Source organism: Manis javanica, chromosome 4 (genome assembly GCF_040802235.1).
Source record: "Manis javanica isolate MJ-LG chromosome 4, MJ_LKY, whole genome shotgun sequence".
NCBI classification, from domain to species: domain Eukaryota; kingdom Metazoa; phylum Chordata; class Mammalia; order Pholidota; family Manidae; genus Manis; species Manis javanica.
In genome coordinates, this window is record NC_133159.1 from 17,446,758 (window position 1) to 17,473,051 (window position 26,294).

The 26,294-nt window shown below is 49.5% G+C and overlaps 1 protein-coding gene and 1 long non-coding RNA gene across 2 annotated transcripts; one reads left to right on the forward strand and one right to left on the reverse strand.

The window, feature by feature from the left end:
- Window positions 1-4,743: 4,743 nt before the first annotated feature.
- On the reverse strand, window positions 4,744-24,890 carry E2F2 (E2F transcription factor 2). The gene is made up of 7 exons (XM_073233392.1): window positions 24,172-24,890; window positions 18,710-18,815; window positions 16,750-16,969; window positions 15,806-15,965; window positions 14,605-14,718; window positions 12,853-13,045; window positions 4,744-8,142 (listed from the first exon to the last, which is right to left on the reverse strand). Exons 1-7 carry the CDS (start codon window positions 24,424-24,426, stop codon window positions 7,862-7,864), a joined length of 1,329 nt encoding a protein of 442 aa, XP_073089493.1. The 5' UTR covers window positions 24,427-24,890; the 3' UTR covers window positions 4,744-7,861.
- Window positions 24,180-25,748, forward strand: LOC140848846 (uncharacterized). Its single transcript, XR_012130056.1, has 2 exons — window positions 24,180-24,276; window positions 24,900-25,748. It is a non-coding gene; the product is annotated as an uncharacterized lncRNA (long non-coding RNA).
- Window positions 25,749-26,294: the final 546 nt, after the last annotated feature.

The following is a 26,294-nucleotide window of genomic DNA, read 5'->3' on the forward strand; positions in this document are numbered from 1 at the left end:
AATTCAAGTTAGTGATTTCTATTTCTTCTTGAGTCAATTTGGGTAAATTTATTAATTTCTAGAAAACTGACCCTTTCACATATATTTTTAGCCCTGCCTCTCATTGGCTGCATTACCTGGGAACTCTTTTTTAAACAACTTTTTTGAGGTATACTTTACATAATATAGAATTCAGCTGTCTCAGGTGTGCAAATGCAAGATTTCCAGAAATTCTATCAAGAAACTACAACCACAACCATAAGTCAATTTTAGAACATTTTCATGCCCCCAGTAAGATCTTTCTGTCCATTTGTAAAATAATAGCTTTATTGAGATATAACTCATATACTCAACTATTCGCCTACTTAAAGCATATAATTCAATGGTTTTTAGGATATTTATTGAGTCGGGCTACCATCACCCCATCCCAATAAAGTCCTGTACCCATTAGCAGTCACTCCCCTCCCCCCTTTTTCCAAAGGCTTAATCAATCACTAATCTATTTTCAGTCTTTATAGATTTGCCTATTCTGGACATTTCATATCAGTGTGGCCATATAAATTTCATATAAATATAATACGTGGCCATTTGTATCTGGCTTCTTTCACTTACCATGTTTCAAGGTTCATCCATGTTGTGGCACATATCAGTACTTCGTGTGTTTATTGTTAAATAATATTCCATTGAATGGATATACTACATTTTATTTATCCATCCATCAATTTATAAACATCTGAGTTGTTCCACTCTTGGGCTATTATGAATAGTGCTGTTGTGAACCTTTGTGTGCAGGTTTTCGTGAGGAAGTTTTCAGTTCTCTTGGGTCTATACCTAGGTGTGGGATTACTTGAGCGGCATGGTGGTTCTACGTTTAACCTTTGAGGAACTGCCAAACTTTTTTCCAGAGGGTAGTACCACATTACATTGCCACTAGCAGTGGAGGGCTCCAATTTCTCCATGTCCTTGCCAGCACTTGTTATTATTCATCTTCTAGATTATTGTCATCATAGGAGGTATGAGGTGGTATCTCATAGTTTTGATCTGCATTTCCCTGATGGGTGGCTGATGATGTTGGGAATCTTTTCATGTGCTTATTGGCCATTTGTATTATCTTCTCTGGAGGAATGTCTACTCATATCCTCTGTCCATTTTTTAAATTGGGTTATTTGTATTTTTTGTTATTGAGTTGTAAGAGTTCACTTTATATTCTGGATACAAGTCCCTAATTAGACATATGATTTGCAAATATTTCTTCCCATTTTGTAGTTTGTATTTTTATTTTCTTGGTGATGTCCTTTGCAACAAAAAAGTTTTTAATTTTGATGAAGTCCTATTTATCTTTTTTTTTTTTCTTTTGTTGCTTTTGCTTCTGGTATCATGTCTAAGAAACTATTGCCTAATCCAAGGTCATGAAGATTTATGCCTATTCTTTTTTCTAAGAGCTTTATAGTTTTAGCACTTATATTTAGGTCTTTGATCCATTTGGAGTAAAATTTTGTATATGGTATGTGTTGAAGGTCCAACGTCATACTTTTGCATGTGGATATACAGCTGTCCCAGAAACATTGTTGAAAAAATTATTTTTTCCCCACTGAACTGCCTTGGCATCCTTCAAAAACTAATTGACTGTAAATATGAAGGCTTATTTCTGGACATTCAATTCTATTCCATTGATCTCTGTCTCTCCTTATGCTTGTCTTGACTACAGTAGCTTTGTAGTTAGTTTTGAAATCAGGAAATGGGAGTCCCTTAATTTTCTTTTTCTTGTTTTGAGATTGTTTTGGTTATTTTGGGGCCCTTCGATTTCCATATTAATTTTACGATCAGCTTGTTAACTTCTGCTGAGAAGCCAAGTAGAATTTCAATGGAGACTACATTGAATCTGTAAATCTGTTTGGGGAACATTACCCTCATATTAAATAAGTCTTCCAATCCATGAACATGACATTTTTTCATTTATTTGGATATTCTTTAATTTCTTTCAGCAATGCTTTGTACTTTCCAAAATATAAGTTCCACACTTCTTTTGATAAATTAATTCCTAAGCATCTTATTATTTTTGAGCTATTGTAAATCAAGTTTTCTTAATTTCATTTTTTGGGTTGTTACTTGCTAGTGTATAGAAATACAACAGATTTTTGTATGTTGATCTGGTATCCTACACACTAATTTCTTAGTTTTATATTTTCTAATGGATTTCTTAGGATTTTCTATCTACAAGATCATGTTATCTGCAAGTAGAGCTAGATCTTCTTCCTTTCAATATGGATGACTTTTACTTCATTTTCTTGCCCAATCGCCCTGGCTGGAACGTCCAGTACAAGTTGAATAGAAATGGAGGGAGTAGATATCCTTGTTCCTGATCTAGTGGGAAAGCATTATTTCACAGTTAAGTATGAGTCCAGTTGTGGGTTTTTTATAGATGCTCTTTATCATGTTGAGAAAGTTCCCTTCTAATCCTAGTTTGTTTTTTTTTAACTCATGAAGGGGTACTGAATTTTGTCAAATATTTTTCTGCATCTTTTGAGATGATCATCTCCTTTATTCTACTGATGTAGTGTTACATTAGTTGATTTTCAAATTTTAAACCAACCTTGCATTCCTGGGATAGATTCCATGGTGTATAATCCTTTTTATTTGCATTGGTTTTGCTAGTGCTTTTGTTTGCTAGTGTTTTGTTGAAGATTTTTGCATTATTGTTCAGAAAAGCCCTCATGTCCATATACAGTTAATTTCACTCCCACCTCCAATTCCAAACAACCACTAACTTACTTTGTCTCTAATTTTTGCCTATCCTGGACATTTCATACAAATGGAATCAACAATATATGATCTTTGTGACTAGCTTCTTTCACTTAGCATCTGGTGTTTGAGGATCTATACTGTATCAGTACTTCATTTCTTTTTATGACTGAATCATTTTCCATTGTATGGATCTAACCTTTTGTCTGTTTACCAGTGGATGGATTCTTACATGTTTCCAGTTTGGGGATATTATAAATAATACTGCTGAGCATATTTATGGGCAAGTCTTGTCTTTGCATGGACGCGTGTTTTCATGTCTCTTGAGTAGACACACCTAGGAGTGAAATCACTGGGTCCTACGGTAATTTTACGTTTACCTGAGAACAAACTGTTTTCCAAAATGGCTGTACCATTTTACATTCCCACCAGTGAAGTATGAGGGCTGCCTGGAACTTATTTAAACTGAGTGTTTCCTCATCTACAAAATGGTAATAATACTGACTTCATAAAGTAGCATTAAATGAAATTATGATATATGGACTTAGCACAACACTGGATCCAGACACTTATAAAAGCTGAATAAATGGCATCTGTTTAATGTCCCCTTGTTTCTGCGAATGTCCCAAACCTCAGACCTTGCTTTGCTGAGCTGGACAAGATTGTCTTCGTGCCTTCCATGTAAACTGTAAAGTTCCAGACCCTTCTCATTAATCAGTTAGTCCCCTGTGGTTTAACAGGGCTCCCAGACCTAGTCCCCCCATCCCATTGCTCTCAAGGCCTATGTCAACCTCTGTAGCTCAATGGGGCTTTTCTAGGGCAAGTGGTCCAAACTGGCAGAGGTGGGGCAGCAGGCATGTTCCAGGATGCCCATTCTTGTCTGCTAAATGACAGAAGGTAATAATTGCTCTGCCTGGAAGGGAGGTCTCCCTTCTCCAAATGCCCTAACTCCAGGCTACTCCTGTTTATCTTTAAGACATAGCTTGGGTGCCACCTCCTCCAAGAAGCCTTCTCTAATGACCACCCCCACTACTCTTATAATGTATATTACTGCAAATGTTGCATCATTTGGAATTATATTTTTATTTATCATCCAAATGATAAGGGAAGTGTTTTATGAGCATCCTGATAGGAACTTCTTCACTTCCATCAACCCAGTGCCTAACACAAAGTAGGTATTCAATAGCCCATAAATAACCATATCCATGTAGAAAGTATGAACAGTTACATGTTAGTCTCAAGGAAAAATCTCCAAAAAAAGGCTTAAACTGGGCCTTGAGGAATAAGCAGGAGCCTGCTTACATGAAATGGAGGGAAAGGTACACTGGGTGGAGGGAACTGCATGTGTAAAGGCCTAGAAAAGGGAAAAGATGTTGTTTTCAGCAACTGGCAGAGAAGTCCAGTGTGGCTAAGGGTGGCGGGGAGTAGCCAGTGAGGCTGGAAAGCTGGGATGATAAGCCAGTTATAAGGTCATGAATGGGCTGCCAAGAGAGGGGGAGATTGCATCCTGCAGGCAGAGAGGAGCCATCCATTAAGAGTGACGAAACTAGAACTGCCATTTAGAAGGATTTCTCTCTTGGTGGTACTGGAGGACACGGCTTCTCAAACCCAGCTGCATTAGAGCCACCTGGAGGGCTCATTAAAACACAGATTCTGGGTTTTTATTCGGAAGATCTGGGGTGGGGCCTGAGAACATGCATTTCTCCCAAGTTCCCAGGTAATGCTGATTTGAGGACCACACTTTGGGAACCACTGATACAGATAGGATGAAGTGAGAATATTAAGGAAGCTATTGGACTGGCTCAGGTGACAGGTGATGGAGGCAGAGAAGGGTAGGTGCTCACATTGTAGGTCTGGGTGCTGCTAACTTTTCAGTGTCTCAGTGGTAAGATTTCAGGCACGTAAGCCCCTGTGGGAAAGGGAGGCTGTTTCAGGGGAGAAATCAGGCAGTTAGTTAGGAGAGTCCCCACCCCAGACTGGGAGGACCAGACCCACACTTGGTAAAGAACTTCAGAAAGCACAAAAGAGACAAGGCACCCAGAGTTGCCATTTAATGCCCGGTTATCACAACACAAGTTTTACATGGTGCTCATCAAGGCAGGACCCAGGGCAAAACCAGGTCAGAGATAAGTGACCTGCACGGAGTCCCAGCACAGGGACCAGGTTCTCTGGGCCCACTCACCCAAGACACATGTGCCACATACAAAGCTTCTTCGCTCACCCAGGAGCCAGCAGGCTGGCCAGGCTCCTGGTCGCGATGTTGTCATGGGAGAACAGTGTCTCAGGATGAGGTGGGGACCTCAAGGCGCAATGATGAGAACCAGAAAGCTGCTTGGAAACAGCCTCAAAAGGCTTTCACTTCAAACGCACTAAGCCACACAATGCTTGGACGGGGGAACACCCAAATGCTTTCGCTAAAAACTCTAAACACTGTGCAGAACTGAGGCTGAGGACGTCTAGAGAGACAAAGTCAAAACCCTCCGAGAGCCAGTTGTACAAGCTTCACCATCTCCCTCTTCTTTCCTGCAGCCATGCCAGTCAGGCCCACAGCATTGCCAGGGAGAAGGGACGCCACACGGGTCTAGCTCATACTTTTAACAGGAAGGGACATGGGAGCATGCCCCTGGTTTTAAGAAATCTCTTAATCTCCACCTCTACTGAACAATTTAATGCTACGGGCTTCCCTGGAGTCCCTGAGCCTTTGATGTCCCTGGGGACATGGGTGACTCAGGGGCTGCATGGGAGACTGGGAAATTTCCAGGCAGAAATGTATCAGAAAGAAACTCCCTAACTTCAAGTTTTAAACCTCCTTAGTTTTAAAGTTTACCTGGTCCCTAAAGGAAATACCACTTAAAATGGGTTCCTAAAGCATTTCATGGAACTTGGGCGGTTTCAAGTGTCACTGGCAAGAGAGGCATGAGCTTGTTTCCTACCTGGAGCCTGAGGCCTGGCCTGGGTGGGCCAGGCACGGGGGGAGTGGGCAGCATGGGAGAGGGCAGGGCAGCTGCTCAGGATGCAGGCCACGGGCCCAAGGAACATCTTCTCTGTTCAGCACTGCAGCTAGGCGTTGGAGAATGAACCTGAACTCTGGCCAGACTTCACCATTCAACTCATTTTTGGTGGACCTTGCAGGCCTCTTCTCCCTTTTCTCTGAATTAATTCTACGAGAAAGCTCTAGGCAGAGCCCAAGGCATGGAAGTCAAATATGTCTGTCCTCAGAGACATACATGTCCACATGGCAGACTAGCAGAGACCTCAGAACAGCAACACCGTCTCCAGGTCCACAAGCCCCGAGCCAGACCCCAAGGACCAAGGTAATTCCTTGGCCCTGAACATGCTGGGTTTCAAATTAGGCTCCTGATGAGTCCCCAGTGAGTATTCAGGGAGGGAAGACAACGGAATTTCTGTGAAACAAACAAAACTGGCCCTATTTATAGAGTGGAGCATCTGTGACTTGCTGACCATTCCTGAGAAGGTGCTAACTTGGGGGCCTAGGAAGTTGAGCAAATGACAAGGCCCAGCTGTCCCCAGCTGGGCATTAGCTCACTTTGGACCCTACCCCCAACGAAACCCACCTTCCAGGCTTCAGATGCCAATAGGTCAGCTCAGGAGCAATCCCATGAAGCCAACTTCATATTTTAATCCAATTTAATGCTACAAACTTAAAAAAAAAAAGTGCCGCCCAGCTGAGCTCCTGAGGAAACCTAGTTCCCTGAGGACGGGTGGTAGGCCTCTCAGACCGCCAGCCCTGGCCACCTCCCTTATGAAAGAACAGAGCTGACCCCTACCCCCACCCACTGGGCCTCAGGCACAGTGTGGGAAGGCTGAGCCTCTGGGAGGGTGGGGTGAGGCCAGAGACCTTCCGAGGACTCCAAGCCTGAAGAGGTGACATGAGCCCTCTCCCCATTAGCTGCCAAGATCTGGTCTGCAATGGACACCCTTCTGTCACCCCTTTGGCCTTCATGTGACAAAAGGAGCCAATATGCCACCACGTCCCGGTCACCTCTGTCCTTGGGGGTTTCTGGGAGGGCTGGGAGGCAGGGGAGGTCCTTAAAGAATCACTCCCTTCAACAAACAAAAGAATCCTCCCAGGCAAGGGGAGGCTAATACCAGCAGCTACCAGACAGGGTGCCTTCCAGCAGTTTCTTGGGTTAACCTCACCCTTCCCTTCGGTGGAGCAGCCGATACCTCCCAGGTCCTCAGTGGAAAACGTCCCATCCCAGTGAGAGGCCAGATGGAGGAAAGGTGCCTGGGGAGCCACGGCAGCTGCTGCCATATTCCTGTCCTTGTTTCCTCAGGAGCTCTTCTCCGCCAACTCCCTGGAGGATCGTGTTTTACATTCTAAGAGGAGGGAGAGGTAAGGAATTCCCGAGGAAGGGGGTCTCCGTAACTGGCTGCTCCTGCTAGCTCAGGAGCCTCCGTGCTGCCTGCTGGGATGGCTCTCTGGAACCATCTCCGGGACAGAGGAAACCAGGAATCCAAGGCTGGTGCCTCGGTGGGAGACGTCTGGCTGAGAGCAGAGGAGAAGCAGAAGGGTCTGCAGCCGCCGCTTATTAGAACAAAGACGCCTTAGTGCAATGGGCATCGCAGGAGACTGGACGGCCCCTCAGAGGCCCAGCCCTCCACCGCTGTGGGGAAACTGGGGAGTTGGCCTGGGCTCTGGAAGGCCCGGCCTGCCCTTGAACACTGGACGGCGCTGCGCCTGTCTGAGAAGTCTTACTAGAAACTAGAATCATCTCCCTGTTAAAACTCAGGGAAGACAAACAAAACTCACCCTGAAATAAATACAAAGGCATTAAGTGCTTCTTGATAAACTGAGGGTCCTAATTCTGCCCCAGAAATGCAGTGGCAGGGCCTTTCCCTGGACCTGGTCCCTTTCCCTGTGGCTCGACTGGCTGGGTCTTTCCAGACCCAGCTTCCATTAGGAAGGACAGGACCCAACCCCTGTCACGCTCCTCACCCGTGTCCTCCACGTCGCTCCCCAGGACAGCTTCGGCCAGCACAGGGGTGGGAAAGGAGGAGACCCACAGACCCTGAGGGAAGTACCTTGTGTCCAACATCCCTGTGCGGGCAGAGGGACTGTCAGTCTGTCTACGAGGAGGTAGAAATGGGTGGGGTTCCTGGGGGCAAGCAGGGCCACTCAGTTAATCAGCAGGTCCCCAAGGTCATAGGAGTCGAAGAGGTCACTGATGCCCTCACCCCCATCCAGACCCCACAGGTAGTCGTCCTGGTCCAAGGGTGGGGAGAAGCTGATCAGTGGGGAGCTGCACGGCAGCGGGGACAGGAACTGGTCCTCGGTCTGCTGCAGAAGTGGGTGTGGCAGCTCCAGCATGCTGTCAGTGGCCTCCAGGGGGACAAGGCTTGGCTGTGGTGGAAGCTGTGGGGGCGGCTGCAGGACCCGCTGGGGACTCAGCACTGGTGCTGGAGACAAACAGACAAGGGTCATACCTGGACCTGGTGCCCAAAGCCCCTGGTCAGACCTCAGGGCCTAAGAATAGCCTTCCTCCCCTCTGGATAGCTGTGCACCCTCCTCTCCTCTCTCCTAACCAGCCCACTAAGGGCATGGGGAGCAAGCCACTCTCATTCTCCCACGCTCCCTCCACACGCCTCTCAGTGAAGGAGAGGAGCCCTCAAAACCAACCCCCAGCTCCCACCCGAAGCCCTACCCTCTTTCACCATCAAGGCCCTTGCTCCTGAAATCATTCTCTCTTCTTCCTGCACCATCAGTACTAGGTCATCCCCATCAACACACAGACATACTCTAATAACGCCTGTCTTTAAAGTCTCCCCACCCCAACCTCATGACTCTCTCAGTTACCAGGCCATTTCATCGTTCCCTTCATAGTAAATTTTCTCAAGGGTTGCCTGCGCTCAATCTCTATTTACCCACCACCATTCACTCTGCAACCCACTCCAGCTTGGGGTCTGCCCCGCCATGCCACTGAACCAATGACTCCATATCGCTAAATCCAATGGTCTGGTCTCTGGCCTCATCTTATTTGACCTTCCAGAAGAATCTGATACAGTTGTTCACACCCTTCATCTTAAACATCTTCACTTGGCTTTGGGACAAGGTTTTCTTATCTCTGGCTGTATTACCTTTGCCTCCTTTGCTGGAATTTCCCCCTCTTCCCAACTTCTAAACCTTGAAAGCCCCAGGGCTCCAACCTCAAATTCTTCTCTTCTGGCTGTACTCCTCCCAGGTGACCTCACCAGCCTTGTGACTTTAAATCCCCGTCTGGACCTCCCACTCCCAAGGGGATGCCTCTGGCGCAGACCCTGCCCCGAGCTCTGGGTTCCTGCAGGAGTACTCCCGCAACATCTCAGCTGGGGCGTCTGGGCTACGTCGGGACTTGGCATGTCCAAACCAAACTCCTGGTCTCCCCCGTCCTAGTTCATGAACCACCACGCACTCAGCTGTCTAGGCCAAAAGGCCCAAGAATCACCTGTAATCCTGCCGTTTCCCCTGTACCCAATCCAGCACCAGCACCAAGTTAGGGCATTTGCACAACCAAATCATTCTCCAAGCTGCCCATTTTTCGAGTTCCACTGCTGTGATCCTGGTCCTAGCCCCTTCTCCTCACCTAAACCACTGCAGCAGAAGCCCCTCACCGTCTCCTTCCTATGAGTCTTGGCCTTTGTAGTCACTGTTCTAACTTAAAAACGGCTTAGAGTAAAATCCCAGTTCTGACCAGGGCTGAGGAGGCCCTGTGTGATCTGCGCCGGCCTCCCTTCTGCCCCCTCTCCCACCTTCCACCTGACACGAACCTCTCTGGCCACCCTGGACATCAGCTCTTCTTTAGCACACCAAGTTCATGTCCACTTAGAGGTAAGAAGGTAATTTTCTACACAAGGCACCGGAAATTCACTCCCCCGAAACCGATGTATATCATGATGTCCAGAATCTCACCATTTGAGTCATTACTTACACTCTAAACAAGCATTGCTCTGAAAATGTAACTGTGCTGGCACACCAGCCTGCCCGATCAACCTCTTCCTAGCTGTGTGACTGTGCGCAAGTGACTTCATGTCTGTGAGCTTCCATTTCATCACTTCTAAAATATCCGCCTCACAGGGGGGTTGAGAGGACTAAGTGGCAGGTGCAGGTAAAGAACAGCTGGTCTGCGAAGCCCCATGTTGGGTGTGCATGCCGCCCTTGCAAGTAATAAGTGCTCCCGTTAACCAAGGGCTTCCCAGGCTTGGCTCTGTTCTCAAGGAGACATGTTTCACTTCCCCAGACACCCAAGTGGTCCTGAGGAAGGCAAAGTCATTACCCCTGTTTACAGGTGAGGAAACTGAGGCTCAAAGAAGTCAATTAAATATATTCGAGTGAAAAAAAAAAGCAAATGTTTGTTTAGCATGTTGTAGAGGTTTGCATGTATTCCACTAAGAGGACTGGCTTGGGAGAAGGAGGAGGAGGAAGAGGAGATGGGTTTGGACCTCAGCCCACCTGCTCACCAGGACCTGGCACCTGAGTTTTCTCATGAGGGGAATAAGGATCCACCACACCGAGTTGCAGGAAATAGTAACTGAGATAACACATGTGGAAGCCTCTGCTACAGGCTGGAATCTGCTCTCTCTCTCTCACTGTTTATCGCATTCAGCTGAGAGCTGCTCTTTGTAATATCTGGGCCGCCACCACACTCTGAATGGCTCATACTCACTTTATCTCCAGAACCAAACATAGTAGGTGCCAAATTTGCATAAGCTTTTTAAAAATCACATTCACACTGTGTCATCTCCTATAACCCACTCCACAATCATGAGGGCATTTCAAGGGCGTTCCGAGAGGTGAAAGCAACTCACCCACAGCCACTAAGCCACAGGAGGGGAGGTGCAGATTCAAACCGAAGTCTCCCAATTTCACTCCCATGCTGTTAGCTACATTTAGGTTTACCTCAGAACATCAGAACCTGCGGGGATGTTAGTGACAGGTCTTGTCCAAACTCCTTCCATTACAGATGAGGGAAACTGAGGCCTCAAAAGATTCGCCATTCCCCCTGGTGATGCCAGAACCTAGGTCCCAAGACTGTAGTGGCCTCCTCTCTGGGCATGGCCCCTGGTGCTTGGATGTCAAAAAGACTCTGCTTCAGACCAGAACATGGAGTGAGTGAGTCAGAGTGTATGTGTGTGTGTGTGTGTGTGTGTGTGCGTGTGGAGTGTGAGTACACCTCCAGAAACCTTCCTCCTGTTCCCATCAGCAGAGATGACATTATGAGATACAGGGGACAGTGGCACAAGCCAGGCACCAACTGGGTTCTGGGCCGGCCCCCTACTGACTGCTCTGGGGGCCTCTATTCCTTTTGGGCCTCAGGCTCTTGATCTGTACAACTGAGGTAAAAACCTCACCCTGTTAAGTTCCAGGGTCCCCCACATCCACCCAATGTTTCAGAAGACCACCGAAGTGAAGACACTTCTAACTTTGGAGAGCTGGGCACCTGTTGACAGTGGAGTGAGAAGGCACAGCCCAGGAAGAGGCGGCGGAACAGGGTGGGGTGCAGGTCTGGAGTGGGAGATAGGCACTGGGAGGCACTCAGAGGGACAGATGGCTGGTGCAGGAAGAAGTCCTGGTCCCCAGACCAGGCCAGACCACAGAAAAGAGAAGAGTTGACAGTCTGGGCTCTTGCCTATGCTCTGCCACCAAGCTGCTGGGTGACCTTAGAGAAGTCATTTGCTCTCTCTGAACCTCAGTTTATTCATGTGTAAAATGAAGGCTGAGTTAGATTAGGAGTCAGAAAGCTTCTGTGGAGGGCCAGATAGTTTAGGATTTGCCTTTATGGTCTCTGTCACACCATCACTTTATCCACCCCTGGCCCCACACCCCCAACTTTTAAAAAATATGAAAACCATTCTTAGCTCATGGGATATATACAAACAGGCCAGATTTGGCCTGCAGGCAATAGTTCACCAACCCTTGAGTTAAAGAAATGGAATCCAACCTGTGTTCTTTGCTCCCCTCCCTGCCCCACCTCCCTGCCCGAAGCCTCTTCCATCAGACCAGATCTAGCTCTGCATTTGTTTAAACACTAGGTTCTACTTAAGGGAATTTTGCTGCTAAGAAAACAAAAAGAACACTGGCCTGCATGGCCTCAAAGGATACTATCAGTCTGACCTGATGTGTGATTCCAGTAAAGGGCAGAAACTGGCCTGGGGGAAGGGCTCTCCCAGGTTCCCATTTCTACTCCTTTCAGAATCCCACCCTTGCTGGGAGCCCTCAGGAACCTCTCCAACCTCTCTGCTTCCTGGTGACTGCCTCATACTACGTCCTGCCAGGTGCAGCCAGCTTTTAGCTGTACTGTCTGCCTCCCACCCAGGGGAGAACCTCTCCAGCCAGGAGCCTCTTCCTTGAGTTGTCTGAGCCTCATGATAAGAACTCTGGTCTAGCTGTATGGAGACCAAGGGTCAAGACTCAGCTCTGTTGCTTCCCAGTGTGGAGACCCTGGGCAAGTCACATCCCCTCTCTGACTCAGTTTATGTATCTCTACACTGGGAACAATAGAACCTATATCAAGAATTGCTGTGACAAGCAATGTGATAATGGATGCACCTAGTACATAGCTGTGGTTTACAAAACCTTCATTATTAGCACCCAAGAAAATATTGAGCATTCCCCACAAAACCTATAGTTTCCATTTACTGAGGACTTGCTGAGTGCCAGGGGTGTTGGCATTAGCAGTCATCAAAGAAGTGGCGGTAGTAGTGGTCGTGACAGTAATGACGATAATAATAGCTAACAGTTATGCCAGCCAGCTTTCTAAGTGCCTTACCTACATTACCTCATTTAGTTCTCACAAAAACCTATGAAGGAGATACTATTAATTACTATGCCCAACTTACAGATAGGGAAATTGAGGCCAAGAGAGGTTAAATAATTTGTCCAAGGCACACAGCTGGTAAATGGAAGTGCTGGGCTTCAAACCCAGGCCCCCCTCTGCCCCAGACCTGCATCAGCCTCCCCACTGAGACAAGGGAAGCATGCAGGCTCTATACAGTGTAAAGTGCAATGCACACATGTTGGGTAGATAGAGCCCATGCTGCCCGATAGGTAGGTACCCAACAATGTTGATATGGAAAAGGAAACTAAGGGTGGTTGCTCTCCCTAGCCCCTGCCCCTCTGGACAGAGGTCCTACCTGGGGATGCAGTGGGTTCTGTGATCCCAAGACTGGCGCTGCTGCTGGGCTGGGTGGAGTCAGGGCTGGGGCCGGGGGCAGAGGTGGAGGGGAGGGGTTCCTTGGCAGGACTGTCCGGCTCCTGCATCTCCTCTGGGCACAGGTAGACTTCGATGGGCCCCTGTGTGCTCTTCAGATAGATCTGCAGGTTCTCCTGGAGGAGGAAGAGAAGCCAGGTCATGGCTCCGGGCAGCGGGACACCTACTCATGGGTCAGCATGTACGACGGACACCCATGGCTCCCACTGCCCATGCAAGCAAGCTCAACTCCTGAGCTGGGCGCTGAGGCCGGCCTGCCCCATCTGGCCTGTGTGGGCATCTGCTGCTTCTGCCTTCCCATTGGGGGTGCAGAGCTGGTATTGTGAAAGCTACCTTTGCCACTGCATGGGGACAGCCCACTGGGAAATGGAGTCAGCACAAAGCGGTTCCAGCACAAAGGCAGAAACATGGACAGTTGAGGTGGACTCAGTCATAGTTAGAACTCCTGCATCCTGCCTTGCCTGCAGTCTCCAGATCTTTGCCCCAGACCTGCTACTTGGTTCCCCCACTGACCTCAGCCAGCTGGACTTGGCTTTCTGGTACGTGTAACCGAGAGTCCTGACACTTGGCCCTGTCACCCTGCTTCTGCCCACACCCACCCACAGCTTAAGCCATGAGTGACTACACACATGCCATTCCAGCACGAGTGTGGGTCTCCATGCCAGTGCTCAAGCAAGGCCCCTGTCTACCCCCACCCCACTTTACCTATCAAAACTCCTACTCGTACTTTAGGACCAGTTTAACTGTCACAACCTGTGGGCTCTTCTTAGCTGTCCTTTTCCCCAGCCCTCAAAGTTCATCTTCAGTCTATAAATGACAGTGTCCCTACTTGCTCAGGTGTTTTCCCCACTAGATCCTGAGCTCCCCCAAGGCAGGGGTAGGGCCTTATTTGTTCTTAATGTCCTTCCGTTAAACAAATTATTTCTTGAGCCCTTATTACATGTCTGGCTCTGGACTGGGGGTATATGAATATGGAATATGCTTTGGTGGAGCTTACACACTAATAGATGATGCAGAACATAACCGTCATCACCAATGTACCCCGGCAAACAGAAGTTAAATATGAAGGGAAATCACAGTAGTTATGAAGTCTGGGGATAATCAGGGAAGGCTTCTTTGAGGAAGTGCTGCTTGAGTTGAGACCTTGGAATGAAAAGCAGTAAACAAGGCAGGGAAAGGGAAGAACATTTCAGCTGGAGGGAACAGCATGTGAGAAGGTCTTACACTGGGGATGAGCTTAGTATGGTGGGGAAATGTAGCAAGTCAGTATGGTGGAAGCAAAGACAGAATGGGGGCAGAATATAAAGGGAGGTTGGTGAGGTCAGAGCACAGAGAGCCTCATAGGAAGTATTAAGAATTTTGGTCTTTAACCTAGGAAAGCATGGTTAGCATGGAAGAATTATTGTGAGTACCAGTACCACTATATGTGGGCACAAGTGTGCATGTGCACACAAACACAGGAGCTGGGGGGGATGGAGAAAGAAACCAGAAACAGAGATTTTCTCAGGCCTGTACCTGACACCTGTTGCCCTTCCCAGCTTCCAACATTTCTGTCCCTGCTCAAAGACCACCGATCTTGCCGAGGGCACCACAATGGACCCAGGAAGCCTGGGGCCGTTCAGTGCCATGGCCAGAGACTGCAGAGCTGCCCAGGACCCTCTGATTCTGCTCTCACCTCATTCCTGTCAGGCACTTCCAGTCTTGTCTGTGGAGGGGCCTTGACAGCGATCACTGTCTGCTCCTTAAAGTTGCCAATAGCTCGGATGTCCTGGTAAGTCACATAGGCCAGTGTAGGGGCAGGGGAGTCAAGAGAAGTGACTGGTCAAAATTCAAAGCCTGCCAGGCAGGAATCCAACTCACCTCTCCTGAGCCTCAGAAAATTTCTTCCTCACTCCTTACATAGCTTAGAAATAACCAAAAGCTGTAACCTGTTTTTTAAATATTATAAGCTACCTTGGATCCCTTTAGGAAGCAAATGGGGGTATAAAATAATTTTTTAAATGCTGCCGTATTATCAGTTTTTTATGTAAAGGTTTCATCGCCCAAACTAGATCATTAGCTCTGAGAGGGCAGGAAGGTATGTCTTATTTCTTTGTATCTCTCACGATCCCTAGCCTTTGAAAAATACAAGGTCAGATCCAGAAACCAATTAGATGGTGAAACTACTTGGGAAAAATGCATGAAAAGCCTTAGCAAAGTCCACACTCTGAGACCTCATCATTTTAATCCTAGAAATCCAACCTAGGGAAATAAGTAGAAAATACAGGAAAATGTTGTATATATAAAGATATTTATCTCAATATTGCCTTACAAAGGCAGAAATCTATTGATCTAAATGTCAATTCTAGGCCTTCTCAACAAACCAGAGAGTAGTCTGAGTAGGACATTCTCAAATCATTTTAATATGAGGTTAAACTATGAGATTGCTGGTTTTGTAGGTAAAAAAAAAAAGGTCCGATATCGACAATTTCATATGGATCAAGCAAACAGGAAGGATTTGTAATATCCAAATGGTCTATGGTAATATACTATATATAACTGTCCATAATATACTAAGTGGTGAAGAGCAGAATATAAACTTGTGTACAACAGGCACACACTATATTTAAATGACACATACCCTGTGTATAGTTAAAGAACAGTGGCTGCATCAAGGTGGCAGCTATTTCTTTCTTTTCTCCATTTTCCAGATTTAAAGAAATGTATTTGCTTTATTCTTATAATAAGAAAGTAACTTCAGTAGACCTGAGAGGATAAGTCACTGAGGAAGATACAAAAATGCCAGACCCCGAGGGTGAGTTAGTCCCTACAGGGAGGTACTGCATCAACTCTAGATAGATATGAGCACGCAACAGGCCCCCGTTCCAAAGAGGATATCTCTTGTTGGTCTTGTCCTCGGTCAGGTGCTTGAAGTTCAGAGAGCAGCTCTGGATGAGCTGGTCCAACGCCTGCTCCGTGTTCGTCAGCTCCTTCAGCTCCTGCCCCAGCTGCTGCTGCTTCCCAGGCCGGGTGGGGTCTTCAAGCATTCCCCTGCCTCTGGGAACAGAGCAGCCCTCCAGTATCAGTCTCAGTCCTCATCCGGGAACCCCAACCCCAGGTTGCTGCGCAGAGCTGCACAGATGGTGCAAAATTCCAGCATGAGGCCATTCACATGGTCCATGATGGTGCCCTCTGCATTGTGCAAATCAGTGGTCCTGCTTAGCTCCCAGGGAGGTCAGGGATTCGAACTTAACGTTTGGGGGTTGGGTAGGGAGGAGAAACAAGTCAGGCCTGACCCCACTTTTGGGGGGCTCTCAACTCTTTCTGCCGTATGCCCCAGCCCCCCCCCCCCCAAATGGCAGGGAGTGACCTGACTCCCGTGCCTGGGTTCCCTTAGGATTCACGCCTGGGTCTGCATGTCTGCTCTTTAAGACCTTGTATAGGTGAGGAAAGGAGCCTGGGTTACCATGGCCTGGTTCCCAGGAGACTTTCATAAGCTAGAAGAGGGGAGTCTTGGGATCCCTGACTCAAGAGCAGCTGGAGTCTTCTTAGGTCTTTGCGGCCTAGAAATCGTTCTCCACCCTGCCCAGCCCCGCCCTCCTAACATTGCTCCAGCATGCACACCTGCTCTTACACCGACTCTTAAATACATTGGCTCCGCCTTCAGCATGAAGCCTATTGGCTGTTACTCTTGGTTGGCTCGCAGTACTTGTGCCCATAGGCTGTTGCCCTCAGCTCCACCCCCAGCATTCATTCACTGGATATTGCGCCCCATGCCCAACAAGCTCCGTCCACTGTGCGTGAACCCATTGGTGCCATCAGCCCCAGCCCAGGCACTCACACCCACTGGATGTTGTTCTTGGCCTTCTTGCGTATGAGCTGAATGCCCTCCAGCACGTTGGTGATATCATAGATGCGCCGCTTCTGCACGTCCAGCACCTCAGCAGCCCAATTCAGGTCCAGGACCCCATCCTCTGACTCACTCAGGAGGTAAATGAACTTCTTGGTGAGCAGCCCCAGCGATGTGTCATACCGAGTCTTCTCCCCGGGGGACTTGGGGGCTAAGGAGGCAAAAGGCCAGGGCACTGTTCAGGGAGGGCCAGCCCCGGGGACCACCTCCATTGATCAGGCCCCATTAAGCATCACAGTTCACATGAGCACCCACTTTCCAGTTTACAGAGCACTGTGTGGTGGTCATTCACCACCACTGTCCAGACAGGGCACCTGATACCTAGAGAGGGAAAGTGACTCACTTAAGGTCTCACAGAGGCAGCGGTCAGGACTGGAGAACAGTGTCCTAAGTGCTGGTTCAGAGCACCTTTCCAGACCACGCAATCATACCAAAACCACTACCATCAACAGCAAGTGAATGTTTTGTGTAGGTCAGTGTTCTAAGCACTTTCCATATATAACAAATTTAATCCTTACAACACCCTGTAAGGCTGGTGTACAAAAATCCCCGTTTTATAGATGAGGGTACCCGGGCACAGACGGTCTATGTAACTTGCTGAGATCACTCAGCTAGAAAGTGGCAAAGCTGCATTCAGGAACATTTTTATAAACTTTTTCTTTCCATGTGTAGCCCAGTGATTATCTGAGAGAAATTAGTCCTTCCTATAATACCAGATGAGGCAAGTTCATGAAAAAGGTCCCTTTCTTAATGAGGTTGATGTCATAAGACCACATCTCAGCTGCAGCATCTTAAACCACAAGAGAACTTTTGCAATCAAGTGACTTGCAAGTCATATAACAAGTTAGTGGCCAAACTTGTTGTGGGAACTGAGTTTGAGAGTCTCCAGATTCCTCCAGAAGTGGTGTTTAGAGTATCTTAACATATAAATGGCCAGCAATGGCACAACCTGTTTTGTCAGCTTTTGCACCAGTAGCAGACATTACTAATCGATCAGCACACTTAGGATCCTTCAATAAAGAGCTCTGGGCAGCCTCTACCAATCAATTAGAGGATAAATTTTCTTGCTATTCCTGATCTAGATGTGTCTCGTTTTACAGGTAAGACAACTAAGGTGCTCAAGAGGAGTGAGGAATCAGGTCAGAGTAGACCCCTGCCTACATTCCCAAAATTACTGACCCTCATGCTTCCCACCCAGTCATATAGCTTCTTAATTAGGTCTCTGATCCCCCAAATTAGCATTCCTCCCTAACGTACTTGATGAAACTCCCATTTGCGCCAGGATATTTACTGAAAATAGCAAGAAGCAGAAATTCCCCCCAACTTAGCTTTCAGAAGGCATCACCTGGGCAGCCTCTGGATCTTAAAAACCTCTGAGGTACATGGGCTGGATTCATCAAACTTCACTTCCCTTTGAATCACTTATTTAGCTCTCCAACAGCATGTGGGAGAAAGGCCCTGGTTAACCCCTGCTCCTCTCTGAGCGGGATTCTCTTTTAGAAAAGGTCAGATGGAACTAAATATAAAAAAGTTTTAGAAATAGTAAGCTCCCAAATAAAATCCCGGCCATCACGTTTTTATCATAAGAGCAGTGGATGGTGTGGGAGAAGCAGGGTGACACTGGATTCCAGTTCTGGTGTGTGACTAGCAGTGTGACCTTGGGCAAGTCACTCAAGCTCCAAGTCTCAGGTTGCCTCATCAGTAAAAGAGAACAATTCAATGTACCTGGAAGGATCCAGTGAGAGAAGGCATAGGAAAGTATTTTATAAACAGGGAAGTGTGCTACAAATATTGCTCCTGATGTATTGAGCAGGGTTGCTGCACTCTGCCCCTGCCCACCCCACCACCAGTCTCCTGGGCCTGCCCTTCCATGCCCATCATTGCAGCTTACTTCTGGGGCTGGGGAAGCCATCCACTCTAATGCACTTCCCCTTGGGTGTCCGGAATTCAGGGACTGCAGGCCTTCCGATGCCCTCCAGGTCCAGCTTCCTTTTGGCCTTGGAGATTGAGAGAGAGTTTGAGAATCATTCCTCCTTCAGCCTTTCCCCGAACTAGGGTCAGGGCACTGAAGCCACCAGCAGCCACTTCCTGGGCTTTAGTTTACCACCAGTCCTGGTGAAGCATCACTGCCCTTGGTAAGAAAATACCAAAATGACCTGAAAAATGAGCTCTCAGAGGAAGCAAGTCCTATTTTCTGAGAGGTATACAACACTCCCATCCTCCAAGTCCAGGCACTTGACTCTACCAAAGTCAATCTGGCCAAGAGCTCAGGGCTCCTAAACTAAAAGCTGTAAGGTCACTTTTACACCCACCATCCCCCACCCTTCACACCCAGAGGATGACGCTGGGAGGAAAGAGTGGGTGGAACCTAAACCACATCAGGTCGGGAGAGCCTCCCCCAGTCCTCCAGCCCAGTACACCAGCCTGGCTTGGCCAGACCCAGTGCCCATCAGGCCCCACAGCTGGCCCTTATCAGGGTGGGGCTGGGCATCCACCCAGGCGCAGGGGACTTCCTGGCTCACTGCCACACCCCAGGGAGGTGCCCACATCAGGAAGCAGTGCAAACATTCCCCGCCCCTATGTTTGGGCTCCAGCTCAAGGGCCCCAGGGCCTCCTGAATAGGCTCCACTTGCCATTCTTTCTTTGCAGAGCAAGGCAGACAATGAATCCTTCCCCCGTCTTAAGGACAAGCAGCTGAGGTTCCCCCTTCTACCCCTCCCTGTTCCCGCCAAGCTTGGGAAACACCTGCTGGGGAAATCAAACCACAGACCCATCTGCTTCTCTCCACCCCGCTGCTGCTGGGCACCACTTAGGCCCAGAAGCTGCACTGGGCCCGGAAGGGGCCTCTCTCCTGGTTAGGGCTGGGCAGGGCAGGGTTAGGGCACTGGGGCACTGGGGCACAGGGCAGAGACCTGGACTTGAATCTCCCATCTCCTTCACCTGCCTGTGTGATTTGAAGAAATGCTCCACATGTAGGAGCCTGAGTTCCCTCTGTAAAATGGGGCAGAAAATACCTACCTCAAAGGGCTGTTGTAAGGATTCAAGGAAATAACTCCTGTAAAGTGCTCAGCCTCTGGCTCGGCTTGCAGTAGGTATTCAGGAAATGCAGTCCCTTCCCTAAAAGCCAATCTTGCCCTTTTCCTTGACACTTCCTTCTGGGGGTCACTAGCCCATTTCCTTCCCCTTCCCCTCCCTCAGTCACCCACCCCCAGTGGGACAGGGAGGCCTGTTTCAACCTTTGACGGTGAGGTCATGCTCAGCAGGGCTGAGACTTCTAACTGCTGCTGAGCACAGCTGGGCAGACAGGTGTTGGAAGTGGTGACAGCTTTTCTTGCTGTGAGTACCCTCCCCACTCCTGCCTCCTCTAAGAAGTCTGCCTGGACTGATTTGAGGGGAACTGCTCCTTGGTTTGAGAAGCCTGGAGATGCTCCTCTCCTCCACCGCTATCCAGACCTGGACATGATCCAAATACCTCCTGCTCAGTCCTTTTGAAATCTCTCTGGAATATTCCTTTTCTAACCCCTCAGCTGTGGAGATCCTAGATTCTAGAGAAGGTGACCTGCTCCAGCCCCATCTTGTCTGTAGAGAAAGGTCCAGTCATTAACTACCTTCCACATGCCCTGGGCCAAGGCCCATCATTCATCACCCTTCTGAATCATCTTGGCAAACCACTAGTCCCCATTTTACAGCTGAAGTAACTGAGACTAGGTGAGCTCCAAGGCCTTTATCAATCCTGCATCCCAAGATCCTTCATCCATCCCTCAAGAAGGAATTCCAGGGGCAGGGAGGGGAAGGGAAGTCAGGTTGAGTTCTACCCAAGGTAGAGGTGGGGTACCCAGAGCCTCCCCAACCCCACCTACGTCCCCCACCTGACCAGGAGTGAACTTAGCCAGGCTCTGCTAAGTTCACAGAACATGCTAGGCATGGGGAGGTGGGGAGGACCTTGAGCAGAGTACCTGTGCTGGGCCTGTCATGTGCTCATCTGTCCTACATCAGTGCTGGCAATCTCTTGGCAGATGTGAAGTGGAGCTTCAGAGAGGTTAAGCCACATGCCCAAGGTCACACAAAGGGCTGAGACAGAGTTTGAACCCAGGTTTGTCTGATTCCAAAACCCTGTACCAGGCTGCCTTAGCTCCATCCCATACACATTTCCCCAGAATTTGGTCGCATTTGAACTGAGGCCTGCTTATGCCCACCTGCCCCTATCACTTTACACACACACACACATGCACACACCCTTCAGCCCCTCCCTCAAAGGGTCCCAAAGCTGCAAAGCACCCCCCACCCAAGGACATCTCCCTAACACCTTTGTGCACTGCCCAGAGAAAGGCTATCATGCGGACGGGCCTGAGCCTGCAGAACAGAGGTGGCAGAGGACAAGCTCAGGAAGATGTGGGCCAAAGGAAGCCAGACTGCCTGGGTTCCCACTGGGCCACCCGCCTTCTTAGCTGGGTGAGCAGGGCAAGTCAGCTGACCTGTTGAGCACCACCTGTAAAATGGGGATAATCTGCTCCACTTCAGCCAAGGAGTCCCTGAGAGAGTGCAGCAAAGCCCTTTGCTCCCACAGGGGAGCTGCTATCAGTAGAGCGCTAGGGGCACCAGGAAGGGAAAAATTCAGATGTGAGCCGAAAAAGAGACGTGGATGTGCTGAAAGCAAAAGCCAGCTTGCCTCTAACCTGGACCCTCTTAGGTAGCCCCTTTGACTGTTTCTTAAAGGCATGGCTAGGATTTGAGCCCACCCTGCCAACCCCAAGGTAGAAAAGTAAAGCTCCTTCCTCAGGCAACACAGAAGTGAATCCAGAGACCATGAGACACAACCCCACTACAGGCAGCAAGGTGAGGAAACCAGGGCTCCAAGGAGGGGCAGTGACCTGCCCAAGGTCACCAGGGAATGGAGCCAGGTCTCTCCTAAGCCTAAGTCCTAAGTGAGGGTAGGAGCAAGTGTTAGGAGGTGAGAGCCTTGCTTCTAGATCCCAGCTCTGCCACAGGGTAGCCTGGGATTCACCACCTTATCTCTCTGAGTCTACATCTCATCTGACCCGCCTTGTACAGCTGTTTATTAAAATGTTCATTTTCTTTCAGGGTTGTCAGGGGAAATTTGGAAAGTACAGCCAAATTAAAAGGAAAGGAGAATTGTACAGAATCCCACTCGTCTTCAAATTCCTGCAGGGATGAAACAGGATAATGTAATGTGCCTGGCCCCATGAGGGCTCAACAGCACAGCATCCCGAGGCTTCTCGCAGGGTAACGGAAGAGTACTAGACAGACAGCAAGGAGACAGGCCTTCATTCTGCCATTGAACTTGGTTACCATCCCTGGGCAGCACCTGAGGTCCCTTTAAACAGCAGCTCCCCAACAAATCCTGCTCACCCTGCACTTTGCAGCCTAGCCACAAAGCAAGCAGCCACACCCAGGGTTAGGTTTGGAGCTGCTCCAGGTCACACCCTGGTAAAATGAGTAAGCAGGGGGCCAAGGCCTACCCATGGGCATAGGGGCATGGGGCATCTGGGGACTGACAGGAGAGGGGCCTCTGGGCCTGGTAGGCCTTTAGGGTGGTCTGATGCAAGGAGACTTTCCCACTTCTTGGCTTGTGACTTGAACAAGTGACTTCACATCTCTGCTCAGTTTCCTCATCTGTAAGATGCCTCATCCCAGGCATCTTGAACAAGATAATGAATGTGAAAGTACCAAGCAGTGCCTGGCACAAAGAGACGTTCAGTAAAAGAGAGCCATTCTTGCTATGATCACTGAGTCCCTATGGGAGGGAGGTACAGACAGATGCACCCGGGCTCCACTGGGAGGGAAGCAGTTCAAAACCACAGCTGTTACTGAAACTCCGCCCGGGCGCCACAAAGCAGCTGGCCAGAGGAGACCTTCCCTGGGGGCCCCCAGCTCCTAAGTCAGGCAGTACTAGGGCAAGTCAAGGCTGCAGAGAAGAGGCTAATGTTCATGAGCCTTGTGGGTCACACATCTCCCTGCATGACCTTGGACAGGTCACATCCCTGCTCTGTGCCTCAGTTTCCCCCTGCCACGTGGAGTTACTAATGTCACCTACTTCACGGGGTACAAAACTGTTTTAGGCTGTAAAATGCTGGACACAAGATAGATACCCAGTCCTGATTATCCCTGGCTGCTTGACCTGTAAATTAGGAATATAACTCCTGCCTCCCTCCTTCCAAGCTGGAAATCATGTGCAATAAGGGGCTCTGAGAAGGTTAAAGCCTTATGCATGGGCAAAGCACGTTTCCAGTAGATGGGAGTGGGGGCTCTGCCTACATCCAGAGATGGCTGGAGGTCTTTGCCTGCTGATCCACACAGATGTGACCAGATGCCTCTAGGCTTGTGGGGGGTGTTCTTATCTCTGCCCCTGAATTTACTCTCCACTCACAACTAAGCAATCTTACAACAGCTTCATCTCACCTACCTGGAGCGTGCATCCAAAACTGGAAGTGACCTGAGACGACGTGGCCCCACAACTACCCCAGGTACACATGTATTTTCAAGAAAAGGAAACTTAAGCCCATATTGGGCTTTGTCCAAGGACACACAGTAATGAGTGGCAGTCAGGACCAGAATCTGGGCTCCCAAGCCATCCCACCCCCATTCCCCAAGGGTTTCCCACTCCACCCTAGTCCTATGGTTGTTTTAAGCCTCATGGGCTCAAGGAATTCCACTCCCACAAACCATCCTGTGCCTAGTGCCACCAAATTATGGGCCCTCCCTGGCAACAGGTCTGCGGACTTGAGGGAACAGCAATCTGATAGGATCATCCAGCTTGTACCTGCTGTGGACTATCCGGGAGGGAAGACAGCCTGGGGGAGAACCAAGAACAGAACACTGGGGAAGAGTTGGTTCAATGGAAAATTTGGAGTCTGTCCAAGCCAGATTGGACCTGAGAAAAACCCACCCCCCTCACCCTACCCAGGGTCTTGAAGACCCCACTGTATTCCTAGGCCAAGTCCTATACCTGGACAATAGCAGACTGCCAGTCCTGGTTTCTGGGCCAAACAATGAATGAAGGAATGAATGAATGGTGGTAATGTTGCCTTGATGAACTTCCCCAAGGTCACACAGTACACTGGGGATAATGAGTTGGGTCTCCACACTCCCCACCCAGTGCCACTCCTTCCACTCCAGTCAATGAGGTTATTTCATCCCACGTCTGCAGGTGAAGGGGCTTGTCTCAGATATTGAGGTCAGTGGGTTGTTCTGGAAATTGAAAGTTCTCCTTCTCCCTCCCCAAACTCGACCTCCTACATTCAAACTGGATCCACGGCGCCCCTCCCTCCTTTCCCACACCCGGAAAAGCAAAGGGGGAAGCGGCGGGTGGGGGTGCGGGGTCCCCAGCATTACCGGCAGCCGGCCAGCCGGCACGCATCGCACAGCTTGGCCCTCCGGTCCGTGGGGGGTGGCGTCGAGGCAGGTGCCCGGCACCGCAGCGAGAGGCAGAGTCTGCGGGTACAGCGAGGTGTAGTAGGTTGTGGTGGTGGTCTGGCAGAGCTGGGGGCTGCTGAGGCCGGGGGGCCACAGCTCGGTGGGGCTCATCGCGGGCAGCCCTTTAGAGGGCGGCCCAGCAGCCGGAGCCAGGGCCCGGGGCCCTCGCAGCATGGCGACCACAGCGCCCCCTCCCCAGCCTGGCCTGGCGCGCCCGCGGGCACCTGCCGGCTCCAGAGCCCGCGGCGGCTCACACCGCCCGCGGCATGGCGCGGAGGCCAGGGGAAGCCGCCAATGGACGCTTGCGGGGCACGGCCGGACCCTCCCCTCCTGGCCCGCGGCCCAGCGGAGCCGCGCTTAGAGATCGCCGCTTGGAGATCGTCCGGCGGCGGCGGCGGCAGCGGCAGCACAGTCAGGGGCTGCCCCACCCCTAGGGCGGTCGAGACCCGGGACGAACCGCGCCCCCGAAGGCCTCAGCGCCTGGCGTCGGCCCGCTCCGGGAATGGGTCTCTGGGGTGTCCGCGGGCTCGACGGAGACGCGATGCTCTTGGAAGGGGGAAAGGTGCCGATTGGACCGACTCCCTCTCGCCTCGCTCTCTAGTCTCCGAGCCTTTCTCTGCCTTTTTTTTCTTTCTTTTTTTTTTTAGCGCCAAACTGCGTGCCGCGAAATTTAGATCTCCCGCGGAAAATGCCGTGCTTCGGTTGGCTGCTGCAACATGCACAGGCTCCACCCCCCGGAAAGGACCGTCCCCAAGACGGCGATTGCCACACAGGCCTACTGCTTAAAGGGGCCGCCACACCTGCTGTTGCCAGGCGTCCTCCAGCGCGAGCAGCCCGCCAAACGGGAGTGGTTCCAAACAGAGCAGCGCGGAGCCCTCGGAGGAATGGGCCCCGATTCCATGCGGTTGGGGGGAAACGTTTTGGCGCAGAGTCCTGACCTGAGCGGAGATCCAACAGCACTTTATCCAGGCCTAAAGCCTTTTGGTAGTTTGCATGATACCTTAGCTAGCGTTGTATACATCTATACTCTTTTTCCCGCTAAAATGAAAGCCAGAAACCTTGTTTTTTTTCTTGGCAGAGGGGGTGAGGGGCGGAGCCTAACATTTATACCTCTTCACAGGAGGATGCTAACATTTACTGATCTCCTACAGGACGCCAAGCACCCTAGTAGACCATGACGTGTGGTTTTATTTAATTTAATCCAGCAATTCTGGGAAGAAGAATGATGATCTTTGTGAGGATGGAGAGTTTAAGAGGCTAGGTAACTTGCCCAAGATCAACACAGAGATTCACTGATTTGAGTACTGGCAGTCCAGTCTGTGACAGGCTGGCTCCTGAGCCCTTGTTTGTTCCAGTAGAAGGTTCTTCCCCCACTCGCCCCAGCTGTGCCCTGCTCCTTGCAAGCATGCGTTGGGGTTGGGGGTCCAGAGTGCAGACCTCTGTCTTGTTCACAGATACATTCCCAGAGCCCAACACTCAATAAATATTTGAATGTCTCTGGGTTTCTCCTAATAAATCTCTCATTCAAAACCTTCAATGCTGATAATCCATTTACATTCCCCATATCTCCAGTTTAGAGATGCTGAGGCTCTGAGAAGTGACCTTGGTTAGAGAGTGGCAGAGCTGCTAGAAGCTACTGGTAAATTCCAGGTCTGCTGATTCCTGCCTAGTGCTGGGTGGTTTTATGTAAATGTGAATCTGGCATTCAAAGCCCTCCACAGTTGGTCCCCAGTTTAATACCTGGTCCTCATCCTCAGATTGGGAGGATGAGGTGGCACTAATACATGGTGATGAAGAGCCCAGACTTTGTAGCAAACAGCCCTGGGTTCAAATCCCAGGCCCTCTCACTTTACTACCTGTGTGACCCCGGGCAAGTTTTGTAAACACTCTGAGCCTTGGTTTTCTCATCCTTAATATCATGAGATAATACATGTAAAACTCTCAGCACAGAGCCTGGTTCATAAGGAACCTAAAGAAATAGCAGCTATGACTACATCTCTGGCCTTATCTCCAGTATACAGACTCCACTCTGGTCTACATAT

What these genes read in the sequence shown, in the direction of transcription:
- E2F2 (XM_073233392.1), bottom strand. Translation starts at nt 24,426, where the DNA reads ATGCTGCGAGGGCCCCGGGCCCTGGCTCCGGCTGCTGGGCCGCCCTCT. An exon ending in AAGAACAACATCCAGTGGGT is followed by an intron (nt 15,966 to 16,749) that starts GTGAGTGCCTGG and finishes CTCTGTTCCCAG; the next exon opens with AGGCAGGGGAATGCTTGAAG. An exon ending in AGGACAAGACCAACAAGAGA is followed by an intron (nt 14,719 to 15,805) that starts TATCCTCTTTGG and finishes CCTGCCCCTACA; the next exon opens with CTGGCCTATGTGACTTACCA.